The sequence below is a fragment of the Folsomia candida genome, unplaced genomic scaffold (genome assembly GCF_002217175.1).
Source record: "Folsomia candida strain VU population unplaced genomic scaffold, ASM221717v1 Fcan01_Sc002, whole genome shotgun sequence".
NCBI classification, from domain to species: Eukaryota; Metazoa; Arthropoda; class Collembola; order Entomobryomorpha; family Isotomidae; genus Folsomia; species Folsomia candida.
This window is the reverse complement of record NW_019091194.1, coordinates 14,769,273-14,783,594: the sequence shown is the minus strand read 5'-3', so window position 1 is coordinate 14,783,594 and position 14,322 is coordinate 14,769,273. Positions and strand designations below refer to the sequence as shown.

The 14,322-nt window shown below is 38.0% G+C and overlaps 2 protein-coding genes across 4 annotated transcripts in view; one reads left to right on the top strand and one right to left on the bottom strand.

Annotated features, from left to right (window-relative positions):
* The window catches only part of LOC110843486 (uncharacterized protein CG43867), a 98,487-nt gene extending 90,284 nt beyond the window's left edge, over positions 1–8,203 (bottom strand). Inside the window, exon 1 of one of the 3 annotated variants that reach the window (XM_022089452.2) lies at positions 7,435–8,203. The gene's annotated coding sequence lies outside the window, so the exon portion shown is untranslated. Of the gene's footprint in view, positions 1–546; positions 842–3,783; positions 3,985–7,434 lie in introns of those variants that run through there. The other 2 variants (XM_035847839.1, XM_035847838.1) reach the window with 2 other exon arrangements.
* A 2,587-nt stretch (positions 8,204–10,790) lies between these two features.
* LOC110844559 lies at positions 10,791–12,611 on the top strand. The gene is made up of 6 exons (XM_022090787.2): positions 10,791–11,133; positions 11,240–11,477; positions 11,538–11,602; positions 11,688–11,910; positions 12,039–12,369; positions 12,469–12,611. The coding sequence occupies exons 1-5, from the start codon at positions 11,096–11,098 to the stop codon at positions 12,360–12,362; spliced, it is 888 nt and encodes a 295-aa protein (XP_021946479.1). The 5' UTR covers positions 10,791–11,095; the 3' UTR covers positions 12,363–12,369; positions 12,469–12,611.
* Positions 12,612–14,322: the final 1,711 nt, after the last annotated feature.

Here is a 14,322-nt window from a genome sequence, read left to right as displayed (position 1 = left end):
AACATAAAACACGCTTAAGATTTAAGTACGCTTACAGCTTACAAACCACAAAAACTGTTCCATGAGGTTTACCTAACATTTAAATTCGCTAAATGCTTAGTTATTAGTTTAATTCTTGCTTACATCACCGCGAAAAATGCATAACTGTTTTGTAATTAGGATCCTGAAGTAGAAATTTGTAATTAATAAATTGACAGAGATCAGAGAAAATGCAAAAGGTTTACGCCTCTTTAGCTCAAATTTCTGTATCGGATCATAAAAATGCATTGTTCTATAGATCATATTTCCGACAAAATATGACAAATCTTCACTGCAATTAAATGGGCAATGAAAAATAACTCTACTTTTGTAAATTTTGATATACCACCAATTTGCCAACTAAATCAAATAAAAATGTTGACTATACTCGAGAAAATCTTAAATACATATTTTGCATATTAATTATTTTATGTATGAGTAACAGATTACGTCTAACGCGTCAACTTTTGTATTGCATTTGTTACATACAGTAAACACTTCTCCGAAGCGTATAGAATTGACACTTACATGTTTGTCCTCCAATGAAACTATAAACGTCTCAGAATGCCCAGTACTTTCCGTTTCGAAAGTTATGTTTGACTTATTCCCATTCTTCCTCTAATTCAATCTACATACATCATTACACGAAATACACCTTCACTAAACATGCCGACAATTTCGTAGGATGGCACTAATAATGTACAACCAACTATGCAAGATTTGACAGAAACTGGCACTGTCCGATTTGATAATAGGAAAAAATAACAAAGACAATAACAAATAACAGTATATACAAACCACTAAATAAGTCCACTTGATATTATGTGCACTAATTGTTGGTTATAACTCCGGAATAAAGTGTAGTTCCTCATTAAGTTCAAAGCCGAGGGAGATGTTACCCGTTTGACTTTTAACTGTCATTTAATCTACATTTTGCCGAATGTGCATCCTTGCAACAACCATGAGTCGAACAACGTTGGCACCTCTTGCCTCCTCCTTTAGGAAAAAAATGCGAGTGAGAGTAAATAATGTTTGCTTACTGAATATGCATGTTAAAAAGACGGGAGAGAAAAATAGAGGTATTTATGTGTCTCCGTATGGCATAGCTGTTGTAGTTTAGCTAATGCATAATACATATCAAAGTTGAAAGTTGGTAAATAGTGTGAGGAGATGGTTTTACTTTGCGAGGTTAAAAAAACCTTGTTTTCATTGCACCAGCTTAGCGAGCTATTTCTGCTTTATTTTTGTAATGATATACCTCGGGGGAGATGATCACCACCAAACAACTTGAGCATGCAAACACGCATATTCATTCATTCATATCCCGCTCTTAAAAATATCTCCCACTTACTTTTTAACTTGCACTAAACTCAAGCCACGTAAAGCTGAAGAAGGCACGAGGAGGCTTCCACTTCTTTGTGCAGCTCAATGATAATAATGATATGCGTCCTCAAGAGAGATCAGTCATTTGCTCGAAGTAGTTGTGAAAAGCAGTTGGTGGAAACGAAATCCAAGAAGGGTGGTGGTGCTGGTGCTGGTGGTGGGAAGTTGCTGTCTGGGGATTAAACCAAGAAGCACACTCTCCGAGAAAGCAGAGGAAGTAAAAACTCACGAGCGTGTGTGAAGAAGAATACCGATTGAGATTCCGAGATGTGCTTTGTTTTCGGTAGGGCCGGTTTTTTGGAATTCTAAGCATTGTTTATTTTTTAGGGATCAGTACAATACTTGTCACAGAAGATGAGGGGGACTTTATTGTAAATTTTGATCAACATTCTCTTGATTATGACTTCTTATGCATGAATAAAACTTGTCCCTTAATCTTCTGCTATGAAATGTAACTCGTGAATAAAGAAGACATTCATAATTCAGGAATTGATTACAAGATGTTTTTCTCGCGTCGTGCTTGTCAGACGACGCACTATTCATTTCTCCAACAGTTTCACTTCATTTCTCGTTTCCACAAGTTTGCTCCTGTCTTCACCCCACAAACGAGCTGTCAAGTATACTGAGGGCTGCAAAAGTTGTTCATAATTAATGAAACAGTGACAAAAAGGGATGGAAAACACCATCTGATACCAGTATAATCCCACCCCTTGTTACTAATCAATCAACATCATAATTAGTAACCAACCTCGGTCGACATGCTCGAATGATGGAATGAACCCAGTCAACTCTCCTCACGTCGAAAGATTCAGCTCGAGTTTGTCGAATAGCCAATCTATGCCAGGATTCATCTTTCCCGAAAACTGGATATTTGTGGAACGGGTGAATTTTGTCATGGGTTTCACACTCAAGGCAAAACAAGCACATTCTAAATAATAATGCTGTGTGCGAGTCTCTCTCAACTGTAATCTTGAAGAATATTTCATCCTTTTTTCAATCAGAAACGTCTCACCCACCACGCACTGATCTCTTATCTCTCAGAACTTGTGTCATGAATCATTGATTACCAAGCTCTAAAACCAAGTGATACCAAGTGATGCAAAATTTCGTAATTCGTAAAATTCCGTTCACATGTATTTAGGTAAATGTACATACGATTCAAATGCATTAACTTACTATTGGATTAGTTTTGGGAGCCTGGAGCATTGATAATTACAGCAGTTGAGGTTGAGGAAAACGGTTTTAAAATTTTTGACAAAGTAGTGAAATATAAACTCGGGAAAATGTTGTACATATATCGTATATCTGGTACCACGTCCACAATCCGCATTACTTTGAAACCCGATAGTACGACCACGGGAATGCTGGTTGTCTAGAAATCCCTGATAACCATTCCCATGCACGAACGACGATACTCTGCACCGGGTGAGTCGGACCAGGGGAAAGTAAAACAAATTTATTGCTAGTCACAAGTGCATGTGTTGCTGAACCGACCACAACCGCACCGAAATTTTGGAAATGAATTTAACTAAACCTTTAGCTCTGAGCTACATAACTACTTATCCACATATTAAAGTTGGAACTGCTATCCCCCACAGAATGAACATTTAATTTGAGGTAGGGAAGACTCCAGAGGATCAGGCAGAAGGGTGGCTATACTCATAGGACACACACATATATGTACATAAAAGGGCGATCTACTAAATATATGCGTTATCCTCTCCTCAGTCTATCCACAGAGATCTGTAAACTAGTGCACACTCCAAATTTCTATGCACTTGACTCTTAAACCGAGCATCGATACCCGACAGGAATTTAAATGTTCTCATTGTAGGGGATTTTTGGTGCATGGGAATAAAAGGTTTAATTTTAACTTGTCTCCTTTCACGTATCCAGTGTAATTTGCATTTGAATTAAATTCTTCAATTGAATCATAAAATTGTTTCCCCATTCATCCTTGAATGCATGCAGATAGTTGACATGCATTCTTTTCAATTTCATCAGTGTAGCTTCATGCCCCTTCATGTAATTCCAGATTTATCGACTGGCTTCAAATTAAATCGTATGAAAAAAGTAAAATGAGACTTTGCAGATGGTATTTAATTGATTTTAAATTTGATCCCCCAAACTTTCCAACTACCAAACTTTACCACGACCGACCGAGACAAACGATCCACTAAATCATTAAAACCTTGGATTTTGGTTACTTCTCTTTTTGGCACTTTGCAATGTCATTGGCAATGGCACCACGAAAGAATTGCCTTCTGTATCAGCATCGAATAAGATAAATTGGCACATTCGATTCACTCACCAAAGTGCTGCTGGAGATATTCATCCCACACAACGCAACAATCAATGCCGTCCAACATAGTCTTTTATTACCTTCTCCTCGTCCAATCTACAAAGTAGCCCTGGACACATAGCTGGAGGTGCAAAGTAGCAGGACTGATTGAACGCTCTGTCGAACGGCCAATTCGTGTTGTATTTTCCACTCTGGATTAGCTTTCCCTCTCCTGAAAGTAATTGTCGCTTTGCTGAATCCCACAGAGCAGCCAAATAGTTGAATCCCACAAGGAAATATAAAACTTTGCGGAACACAGATCACCAATCCTAAGTATTTAGTGAATTGAAATTACCAAGTAGTTGCACAGGAGATTCTCACAACTTTCTAATACTAAATAGGACGCACTGTGCATTAGCACTCACTCAGTATTAACTCCGCAATATTAGCATCCGCAACTTGAACTTATTCACATTAAAATGAATACTTGTCGGTGTAAAAACTTAACAAAATGTGTTGCATCCATGGCACAGAACTAGTTAGCAGAATCGTTGGCAGACAAATTGAGTGAATGTTGTTCTCACTTTGGGGATGAAGTGTTTACTGTTGAGACTGACTCGACACCACCACAAACGTAGGTACATGGAGAAATCAGATAAGAAACCCGCAGGAAACGCAAAGGCACAGAAAGTGATGATCCAAAAGTGTGCAATCATGCTGCATACAGTTATCAGACTCAGGTCGTGGCATCGTTGTGTAACATTGGTGCGAGGTTCCATGGAAGACGAAAATTTGTAAAAGGAAATGAGATTCAGAACTGTATACATTTGTAGCAGGGACAGAATGGAAACAGTAGCAGTGGCTCAAGTGAGATGAGTTTGAGATGCTCACACTTTGTTGGTGTTATGATGTTGGACGTGAAGTATGGTAAAAATAAATACATATACGGAGTAGGAGGAAAATACGTGAAAATAAGTGTGTAGGAAGAACAGTATCATCATTTCACCCTGCTGGAATTTACTGGTTGTGGTTGGCAACACAGTGTTAACCTCCAAAAGTTACGACTATCTATATCCAGAAGGTTCATACGTACGTAACCGTATATGCGTTAGGTACAGGCTGCATATCTAAATACGAAATTAATCTGGTTGAGACGAGGGTACATACATACCTACAAACCAAGAGTACCACCCAATGTACGTACCATCACTACTTGTACAAGTCTAAAGAGAATTGTTTAGCTCATAAAGAAGCTTTTGAGTTTCAAAATGTTGGATGCGACAGTTGTTGTGCTAAATTGACCGAGAAAGAGATAGATATGCCAAAAGTGGAAATGGGATTTGGGATCAATGGGGATTGGAAACTGTACGCTGGAGCTGCTCCTCGTCGTCCCTGGGTGGGTGACACGTTCATCCCACTTCCTTTGGATATGGAACATTTCGTGTCACTCCGTTAACAACGACGAGTTTGACTAGTTTGAAAGAAGTGCTCAGCATTTCTTCATCTTCTCGATGTAAACATTTTTGAGGGTTTCATACACATTTCATGTACTGAACATTTATATCTATGCCGAGATAATAAAATAAGCGGCTCAAAGTTTCCCTAATAGCATTACTTAGTTCACAAATACCCTCTTCAAGCGGATTGGGAATTAGGTATTTGGTAAACATGGCATTGAGATGAGGACTCAAAAGTGCACCTCCGAATATCGAATTGAAAAGATCTATAAATAATGTTTTACTTTTGGTTAACACAAATTGAAAACTATGTTATGCACGTCTCTTTCGTCTTCTCGTGCTGATTACAATTTAATAACTTTTTGCTTTAATAACTCAGAAAAATAAATCTCAAGAGTGAAAGTTAGTCGACAATACGTGGCATTGTTCATGTAAAAAAGAAAAGGGAACAATGGCACTTTCTGCCATCTGAATTTGGGATTGGTTACTGTTTGAAAGAAGTCGGTCTTGTTTTATACCCGGGTATTTTGCCACTAAGCTGCTCGGCTCCTTACTTGCTTTCAGCATTCGGTTCGGTTTCTCGCTCCAACAACGTGACATTGTGTTACACAAACATGCTCATGCCAAACAGCTCCAGCAGAATGAGATCTTTCCATGAACTTTCTATTCAAAGAAGCATGTTATGATTTCGGTTAGGCCAGTTAAAGAAATGTGAGTAGTTTGGAGTCTGGATGTGGGGCCGACCATATCTCCCACCACACCGTATGGATGGATGGGTATATTGTCACCATAAAGTAATACGTGACACAAATGCCAAGCACTTTCTTCCGCTACTTTTACATGCTTTCCCATAGCCTACATAATACATAAGTTGCAAACCACAGTGATTGCGAAGGAAATCCTGTCAACTTTGCAGATACGCACGCATACATGAACAACGTGCTTTGTTCATTCTCACTTTCCATCCAATATTACAGGAAATGTGGTGTGCGTTGTGTTCCTAGTTTCTGGCCTATTTAAATTTCTCCATGAAATGTTTACTTAATGAGTTAGCTCACAATAAGCAGTATGGCATGGCCACATGGCATAGCTTCATTGAGCAGTATACATAGATGGAGAAATTTGCGTCATTTTATGGCACTGTAAACTTTGTGGGAACTGAAACTATCAAATTTTATTGCTAAACTTATTTCAGAATTATTGAGCCTATTTAAACACTATCAACTTTGCTATGTACATAGTATCTACTTGATTGAAGTAGTATTATATGTAATTCAATCCATGGAGAAAAATTATATCTTCATGTTATGATAATCAACTTTACGCCAACCTGAGTTTTTGTGCTCTCTTGCACAACTTTCACTGGGAAAAGATAGGAAGGATGTACTTTGAGAAGAACCAAATCCATGCAGCAAAATTGCCGATAACAAGGAAAATGGAGAAATACTCATTAGAATTCCTATCCTAGTCCAATCACACGGAAAGGAATGCGATACATATAGACGTCCATACACACCGATACACAGATGTACTGCTGGTTAAATCGGGGAAAGAACACACGTAGTGGTTACGCTGTTTGTGTTAAAAACGAGGCTGTGCTTTCTGCAGGAGAGCGAACGCAAGCTTCACGGTAAGTCCACGAATTCATATTACTTATGTTGACTTGACATTACTCTTTGCACACGGCCGGAAGAACTTTTCCCATTACAGAGCGTGGCCAACGAGGAGGACATAAAATAATCCTGGGAGAAAGTGTCATCTTGTATTATTATAGGAATTTCGACTATTCCCCATTACTTTTGATAGCTATTGCTTTTATCAGACATTTATTGTCCGTGAGTACAGATGTTGCTCTGCAGAATGCTGTGGGCCGCTTGACGAAATATCAGTTTGAAAGCAAATTGGTATTGCTTCTCGAGACACCAATAAGTACCGACGTGTATGTACGAGTGAATCAATGTCATGGTGGTGGGGTTGACGGGTATATTATCATTTACTCTTCCTTACGACATGTCACCCCACCCACACGGTCTAAATCGGAGCATGAAAATGTGCATGCATTTCAGTGACAGTTTCATATAGATATTTACTATATATGTAGGTTCGACAATCACAACTTTGTGGGCAGCCACAATTTTTTTTAATTGTTTGGAATATTTGAACGATAGTAAAGCTGCATAAATTGTCCATAATTTTGCGGTCATATCTCGTAATGTTAAAATAAATTCATAGTATAATGAAATCACAGACTATGGATGCCGCTTATTACATATCTTAAAAATATTAAGTACTTACCTCTATTTCTTCTGCATTTGGAGCGTAATAATCAAAAGTATGTTTACCGACTGAGCAAACAAATTTATTGAACTTTGAAAGATGAATGTAAAAATTATCACAGATAACAAATCTCGAATATTTGTAGCACGTTAATATTAATAAAGCACCAAAGGAATATATTGCAGCGACATTTTATTAGATTTCCATATTTCCGTATTTTCTATTATGGGTTGGTTGAAGTGTCCAAATTGTTTGCACAGACACGTCGTGAAGATGGGAATCCTCATTAAAAATTAAAAGTAAACAGGTAATCCGTACTTGGAATTGATTATTTATACGCTAACTCCTGGCGATTGTTCTTATATGACATGTACAGGCGTACATGGTGCCCGGACAGAGTTGACAACGTGCACCAGAACTATTAAATATTTAACAAGGGAATAGAGTTGCCTCGATTTGCTATTACCAGGGGATAAACTTTTCCACAGGGAACTTTCCCCACAGATTTGAGCCGAGATGTCGTCCTCAATGTCCACCTCTACGACGGACGTGGTACGTAAGCACAAGTCGAGACACTTATGCAAGTCAGTGTCCACTACTCGAGGAGTCAATGTGGGATCAATGTGAATGGAAAGAAATCACTTGGTGAAAGAAGGGAAGGTGGTGATGGGACTGGGAAGCTATAAGGGAAAAGGTACAGGCCAGATGAGATGGGATCGGAGATTGTTCAGCAGATCAAGTGAGTCTGCTGATGCTGGTTTGTCTATACTTCACACTTTCACTCTCGCTTTCTCTCTCGTTCGGTATTTTAGGAGAGAAAGAGGAGTTTCACTGAAAGCCGCGAAATCTTCAGAATCGGGACCAACCGCAGCCAGAAGATCCACACCAGGCAGGCAGGCAGGCAAGCAGCTGCGCTTTCTCTTGCGCAATTTCCTCCTTTCTCTTTTCAGCCAACAGCTCTACTACTCCACTCTCACACAGGTTCACTTGGTACGACAAATACCAGAGACCTCGGCTCCCTTATAAGTATGTTTATTTTGTTGGTCCTGTGGGCTCAGTTGCATGTATTTCTGCACCCCTCCGAGTGTGTACTACGTCCGAAGGAAGAATGGCAATAGACGACTGGGTGCGAGGTAAGCTCAATACTGGCGAACAAGATAAGTTGGTTGTACACACACGTCAATGAATGGCATGTGCAAGGCAACGCTGGTGGAAGTCCAGTAAGAAGCTTTTCAGTTCTTGCTTACACTATTCATACATAAATGTAGCATGTCGTGAATGTAGTTTACTCCCTTTGTGTAGCAGCACGACTTTTCCTGTCGTGATGTACACATTTAGCTCTAAACCGGGCTTATGTATTTAAAATAGCATGACTTTCGTACAATGTTTGCATATTTTAAGCGTATTATAGCGACGTATAATTACTATGTGTATGTACGCGTCTGTTTGTAACATTTTAAAGATTACCAAACCAATTTAAATGCATTAATTCACTGCCGGTTTTCACTTTCCCCAGAGGCGTAATATAATATAACTGTGGAGCAAGGATGTTGCTTTCTCTTCCTTCATTTATTTTCTTGCGTTCCGTTTCGTGGACAGAATGAATCCCCGCACAGCCCTAAACAAAGGCGAGGGCGTCAGGAATTTGGTGATGTATAGTCGAGTCAGTGAAAATCCACATGGTCTCCTCATTTCCTTGAATTTCAAACACCAGTTTTCTTTGTGCCCCGACAAAAGTCATTTCTCCTCCTCGACTCTTTTGTAGCAGGCAGGATTTTCTACACTGTCTGCAACTCATGCTACTACTGCCACTATTATGCATTATATTCCCTCTGCTGCTGCTGCTTTTTTTACGCAACTGTACATCCTCATCCTTGCTCAATAGCTGGTATAATGGTGAATGTGTACATCGTGGTTTGTATCAGCCAGCATCTTGCAGTTGCACGTGTAACACTACGTAAAATTCAGCAGGAGATTTTAGATCTATTAAGAAGAATTTTCAGTGAAACTTTATGCTGTTAGTTAAAGTCGTAGCCATTCATTTGAAACTTGTGTAAAAACCACCAAAAAGCCAAACCCTTATCATGTGAAGGTAAATAACTCTTAGTAAATGGGCTTCAGTTGGGAAGAAAGACGGAGAAAGTAAGCAGATGACAAACTTTTAACTTTGTTCCAAGGGAAAGTCTCGTTGCTTTCTACCAAAAAACTGCAAGTTTAAGGTAGTTTTGTTCTAAGAGATGATTGATAACATCCACCTGCGCTCACTAAAGTTCCGACAGGGCCAAAGACCAGCAGATGTAAATATATGCTGAGTTTCTGTTTACATTACAACAGTGAAAGCAAATAAGACTCGGCTTCTTTCTCCGTTTTTTCTGGGTGATGTATGTAACACACTTTAGCAAAAATAGGCATTAACAAGATAGAATTAAGGTTAGATGAGGAGAATGCGCGAATGTCTGGTGGCCCATAAAATGCAAATGTTTAAACCTCAAAGAAGAAGATGGGGCAGCTACGTATAGCAGGTTGGGAGAAAGCAGCATGATCTCTTTGTTCCCTGAGAGAAAGTAATGCCAAAGGGTAATAAACTCGTTTATGTTTTGGTATTCAACTCCTCAGTCGGTAGGTTTTTCAGTTCAGTCTGTATTCATTCTGCTTTCACGAGGTTGCATGGTTTCTAGGAAAAAAAGGGTTGTATATCCAATTGAAATAGATTCATTAATTTTCGTCTCGGGATTCAAGCCTAGATAGTTTGCATGGAATGTAGTAAAAAGTAGGAATGATAAGCTCCACATCTGCTTCCTGTTCCTTCAACCATAACCGTAGAACGGACAAAAACACTAATAATCTTAGGGTTGGCCTTTACTAATATGCGATAAGTAGGACACAACGCAGTATGCATACCCAAATTAATTATGCAGGGATATGCTATCTAATAACGTATATTTAGCAGAGGGGTAAAATTGATGAAAATTTTGTGATACGTTATTTGTGTTAGAGTTCTAGCCCAAGTAGAGCGTATGTAACCGTTGGGCTGTTTGAGATAACCTTTGTATATTTTATTTGAATTCTATTGTCTTAAGCTTAGTAAAGTAGCATGAATGCATAATTTTTCTAGTCCAAACACAAAATGATAAGCGAAGTAGATTGGGGAAAAGCTGCAATGGAACCTGATTCGGGCTTGTCTATTGACACTCTATGACGATTTTTTAGAGAGTAATTTATTTGACTAAATAAATTATCCATATTTGTATTATTTCTATTGCTAAAGTGTGTTTGATTTTTAAGTGAAGTACTATATTTAGACATTAACTAATTCCAGAGAAGAAAGTGAAATTTTTTTACAGATACTCGATCATGTTCATGCATGAATGTGTATTAGACATGCATGAATATGTTTTAAATTCATGTGTTCATGACAAAATGATCGAGTACATCCATGAGTGAGACTGCATCGGCGGGCTAAAACTTTGTTCCAGCAGCTGAGTCACTGTAAACACCGTACAGACCGAAATCAATTTATTGTCACAAACATTTGGTGCAAAAGTATTAATTGTGTTAAATGCGTGACTAGTTAATATTATTTCCCTACTTACGTGCTATTCAGACGGTAGAAGTATTTAGGAAATAGGGTATTTATAGTACATGCATCATAATTGGGTCTCTACAAATTCCCGATAGAATGGCAGGGGCGGAAGCTTCCGACGCTGTGATGATGAGGTTTGAAATAATTAAACACATTTTTACTACGTTTATTTAGTAAATTATGGCTGGTGTTAATTATCATCATATAAAGTTATCTGTGTTTATCTTTATTATGCTTCAGCTGCGAACTCAAGGAGTTGGGCCCAGTATCTGAAATAATGAAGCTGTTGGAATGCCCTATTTGCAAGGGGTTGCCCATTCCGCCCATTTGGAATTGCGACAACGGTCACATAAGCTGCGACCAGTGTAAGTCGCAACTGGACGAGTGTGGATTGTGTAGAGCCCCTTTCGCAGGGGGGAGGAATTTCTTCATGGAAGGCGTCGTCAACGATTGTCTCGTTACTTGCCCATACGCGGAGGTTTGAAGAACCATTGTATTTTAAGAAACTTATCTTAATAATTTATATCGTAATAAATAGGTCGGCTGTGGGGCGGTGTTCAGGACACATTTCATGAAAAACCATGCTGCAGAGTGCAAGTTTGGGTAAAATAAATTCTTATTTTCAATGTGTAAACATAAAGAGGATAATTCATTTCATTCCCATTGTTTATGTTTACAATATGCATAGGCCTAAAATAAAATGGATTTCTTGCCAAAACGGAAATTTTCCTCCCAACGCGATTAAAGGTGGACGGCAGCATGGAGTTGACTTGTTTATTATTCGTGCACCTCACATGGGTTCGACTACTCCAGGAAAACTATATGAATTTGCACCACCGGGGGTACATCCAGGAGGGTCAAAGGCAACTTTAGCATGGGGTGGTGGCGAACGTCACAAGTTCTCGTATGAGGTAGGTCAATGTGTCTTATTTATTGTCTTCTACATAGTTATGATTTTAGGGTTGTAGGCTATCTGGCTACGAAAGCAAAAGGATTTTTTGTTATTAAGCTTGACTAATTAGTGATTACCACATTGCAGGTGTTGGTTGCCCCATTGGGTCATGTCTCTTGGGTTACTTCACAGAACGGTGACACAACGCACAATGCAGTGATTGGCGGAGTATCTGAAACGGGTGAAACGTTGTACATTGGTCGATTTTTACATGAAGATAATCTCATCAATGGAAAAATACATCCCAGCCATCGTTGTTGTTATATTGGCGTAAATGGGCGTGAGATTGCATCCTCCACGTATGAAATTTTGGTTAAAGTCGATCTTCCTCCTCCCACTGAATCTAACGATGATTCCACGATGAATCGTAATATTTCGGATAATGATGATATGCCAGCGTACTATTCTTAAATTGCGTGTAAAGTAAACTAAGTATTTGTATTGTCAAATTGCCTTGTTATCGACCTGTGTGCTACTATACGTGTTTAGCTAATTTTATCAATTATTGCTCCCTTAGGATTACCCCATGCGCATTTCAGAATGAGCTCTTAATGGATCGATGAGTAATATTATTATTGTAATATTTACAGTATTTTTTGTGTTAACGATAGAACGCATTTTACGAATAAATGGGGAACATACGTTGACTTTTAAAAACGATTTATTAATCTTTAATACGTACACTAAATTTTATTAGCATTTTCATTTGTATCAAGCCCGTAATTAATTCGGATGCTAACTAAATTAAACAAATGACATACAGTATATTTTTATGTAGATACGCTCAAGAAAGAAAGTATGAAAAGTGTATGGTATGACAATGGTGAAAAGTATTTTGAAAGACAAATAAAGTACAAAGTAGAAATATAAAAAGACATTACATATTATCAGTCTGAAAAGAGATCAAGGTTTTTAGCGTGGAATGAAATACGTGTTAGCAATTTTTCGGGAACAATATGGCCAAAGAACATGGCCGTGAAGCACCTTGAACTACAATATTAATTCCAAAATGAGTTCAAACTATACATCATATAATGACCGCAGACACGCAAAGATGACACAATTTGTTTTATTAATGGGTTGACAGGGTAAAAATTGGTTACGGTTTTGTGCTAAAGAGAAAGTGGAACACAGCATGCCACAAAAGAATATTAGATTAATTAGGCGGAAAAATGCGTACACACAGGAGACCGACCAGACACACCCAATCCCGTTCCCAGCACTAATTATTAGAGTTAGGAATTTCATTACGAGTATTATGTTCCAGCAAGTTATCCTATTTAAGTAATTGTAATAATGACTTTCTACACGCTTCAATTTTTCAACCAAATGAAATTGTTAACAAGTTAAATATTTTCTCGCAATTACTTTTTGGGTTGACTAGGAAAGGGGTGGCTAAATTTCTCTCGGTTTTATCTTTGTCCTCCTCCTAAACTATATAGTATGTACGTAGAAGTATGCATTTAGGTCGGTCCGGTCGAGTTAACTACGGTATTCGTGAAGTTAATCGTGGAAATAATGGTCTAAGGATAACATATTTATGAATTCTATTTCTAGACGATTTGCGCATTTTACCCGATATTTTTTTCCAATGCGCAATAATTATTTATCATCATGTGTATGATAAATACAACTCGAAACTTGCATATTCTTTTTCGTAATATAAATTTTTGAACGCCAAACTACCGTTCATATAAATTCTTATGTGAAACAGTGTAAATACCGGAATTGCGATTTACAAAAGTAAAAAATGTCCGTTCGTTTGTTTGGGGAGGCTAATTCAGTTAGTTTTATCTTTTCCCCTCGACCATTTGTCGCATTTAGTAACAACGAACAACTGAGGAAGTCAAGTACATGTCATGCAGATTTTTAAATTTCGTTGTATTAACCAAACTTATTTGTTGAGTAATAAGCAACTCAAAACTGGTCAAAATGTTTTCAGAATGCTACTACAAAGTACTTATTCAATAATCTGCGCTTTCACCAGCATGAAACCTCTCCATTTCAGCTTGTAGGTACTCGTCCTCAATTAGTTTACCAGTCCAACAACTCCAGTCCAATCCAAACCTACTACTCTTGTGCATTCTGTATTTGAGCAAGAAAGTAATAAGTTGTTCCAATCGACAAGTATATACTTTAGATAAATACCACAGAATTCTTACATTATTCTTACGCTACATAATATTTGTAAATGCCATGAGGCACGCATACCACTCAAGCTTTGCAGACGACTAAATTGTAAGTGATAATTTTATTTACTTTAGCGATATAGACGTTCGAATTTAGTAGATATACTTTCAAAGAACTGTTAATCAGAAAATCTTAAACCTGAAGATTATTATTAAATGGCAAAATAAAAACACAAATGATA

What these genes read in the sequence shown, in the direction of transcription:
- LOC110844559 (XM_022090787.2), top strand. Translation starts at nt 11,096, where the DNA reads ATGGCAGGGGCGGAAGCTTCCGACGCTGTGATGATGAG. An exon ending in TTACTTGCCCATACGCGGAG is followed by an intron (nt 11,478 to 11,537) that starts GTTTGAAGAACC and finishes CGTAATAAATAG; the next exon opens with GTCGGCTGTGGGGCGGTGTT. An exon ending in GTCACAAGTTCTCGTATGAG is followed by an intron (nt 11,911 to 12,038) that starts GTAGGTCAATGT and finishes ACCACATTGCAG; the next exon opens with GTGTTGGTTGCCCCATTGGG.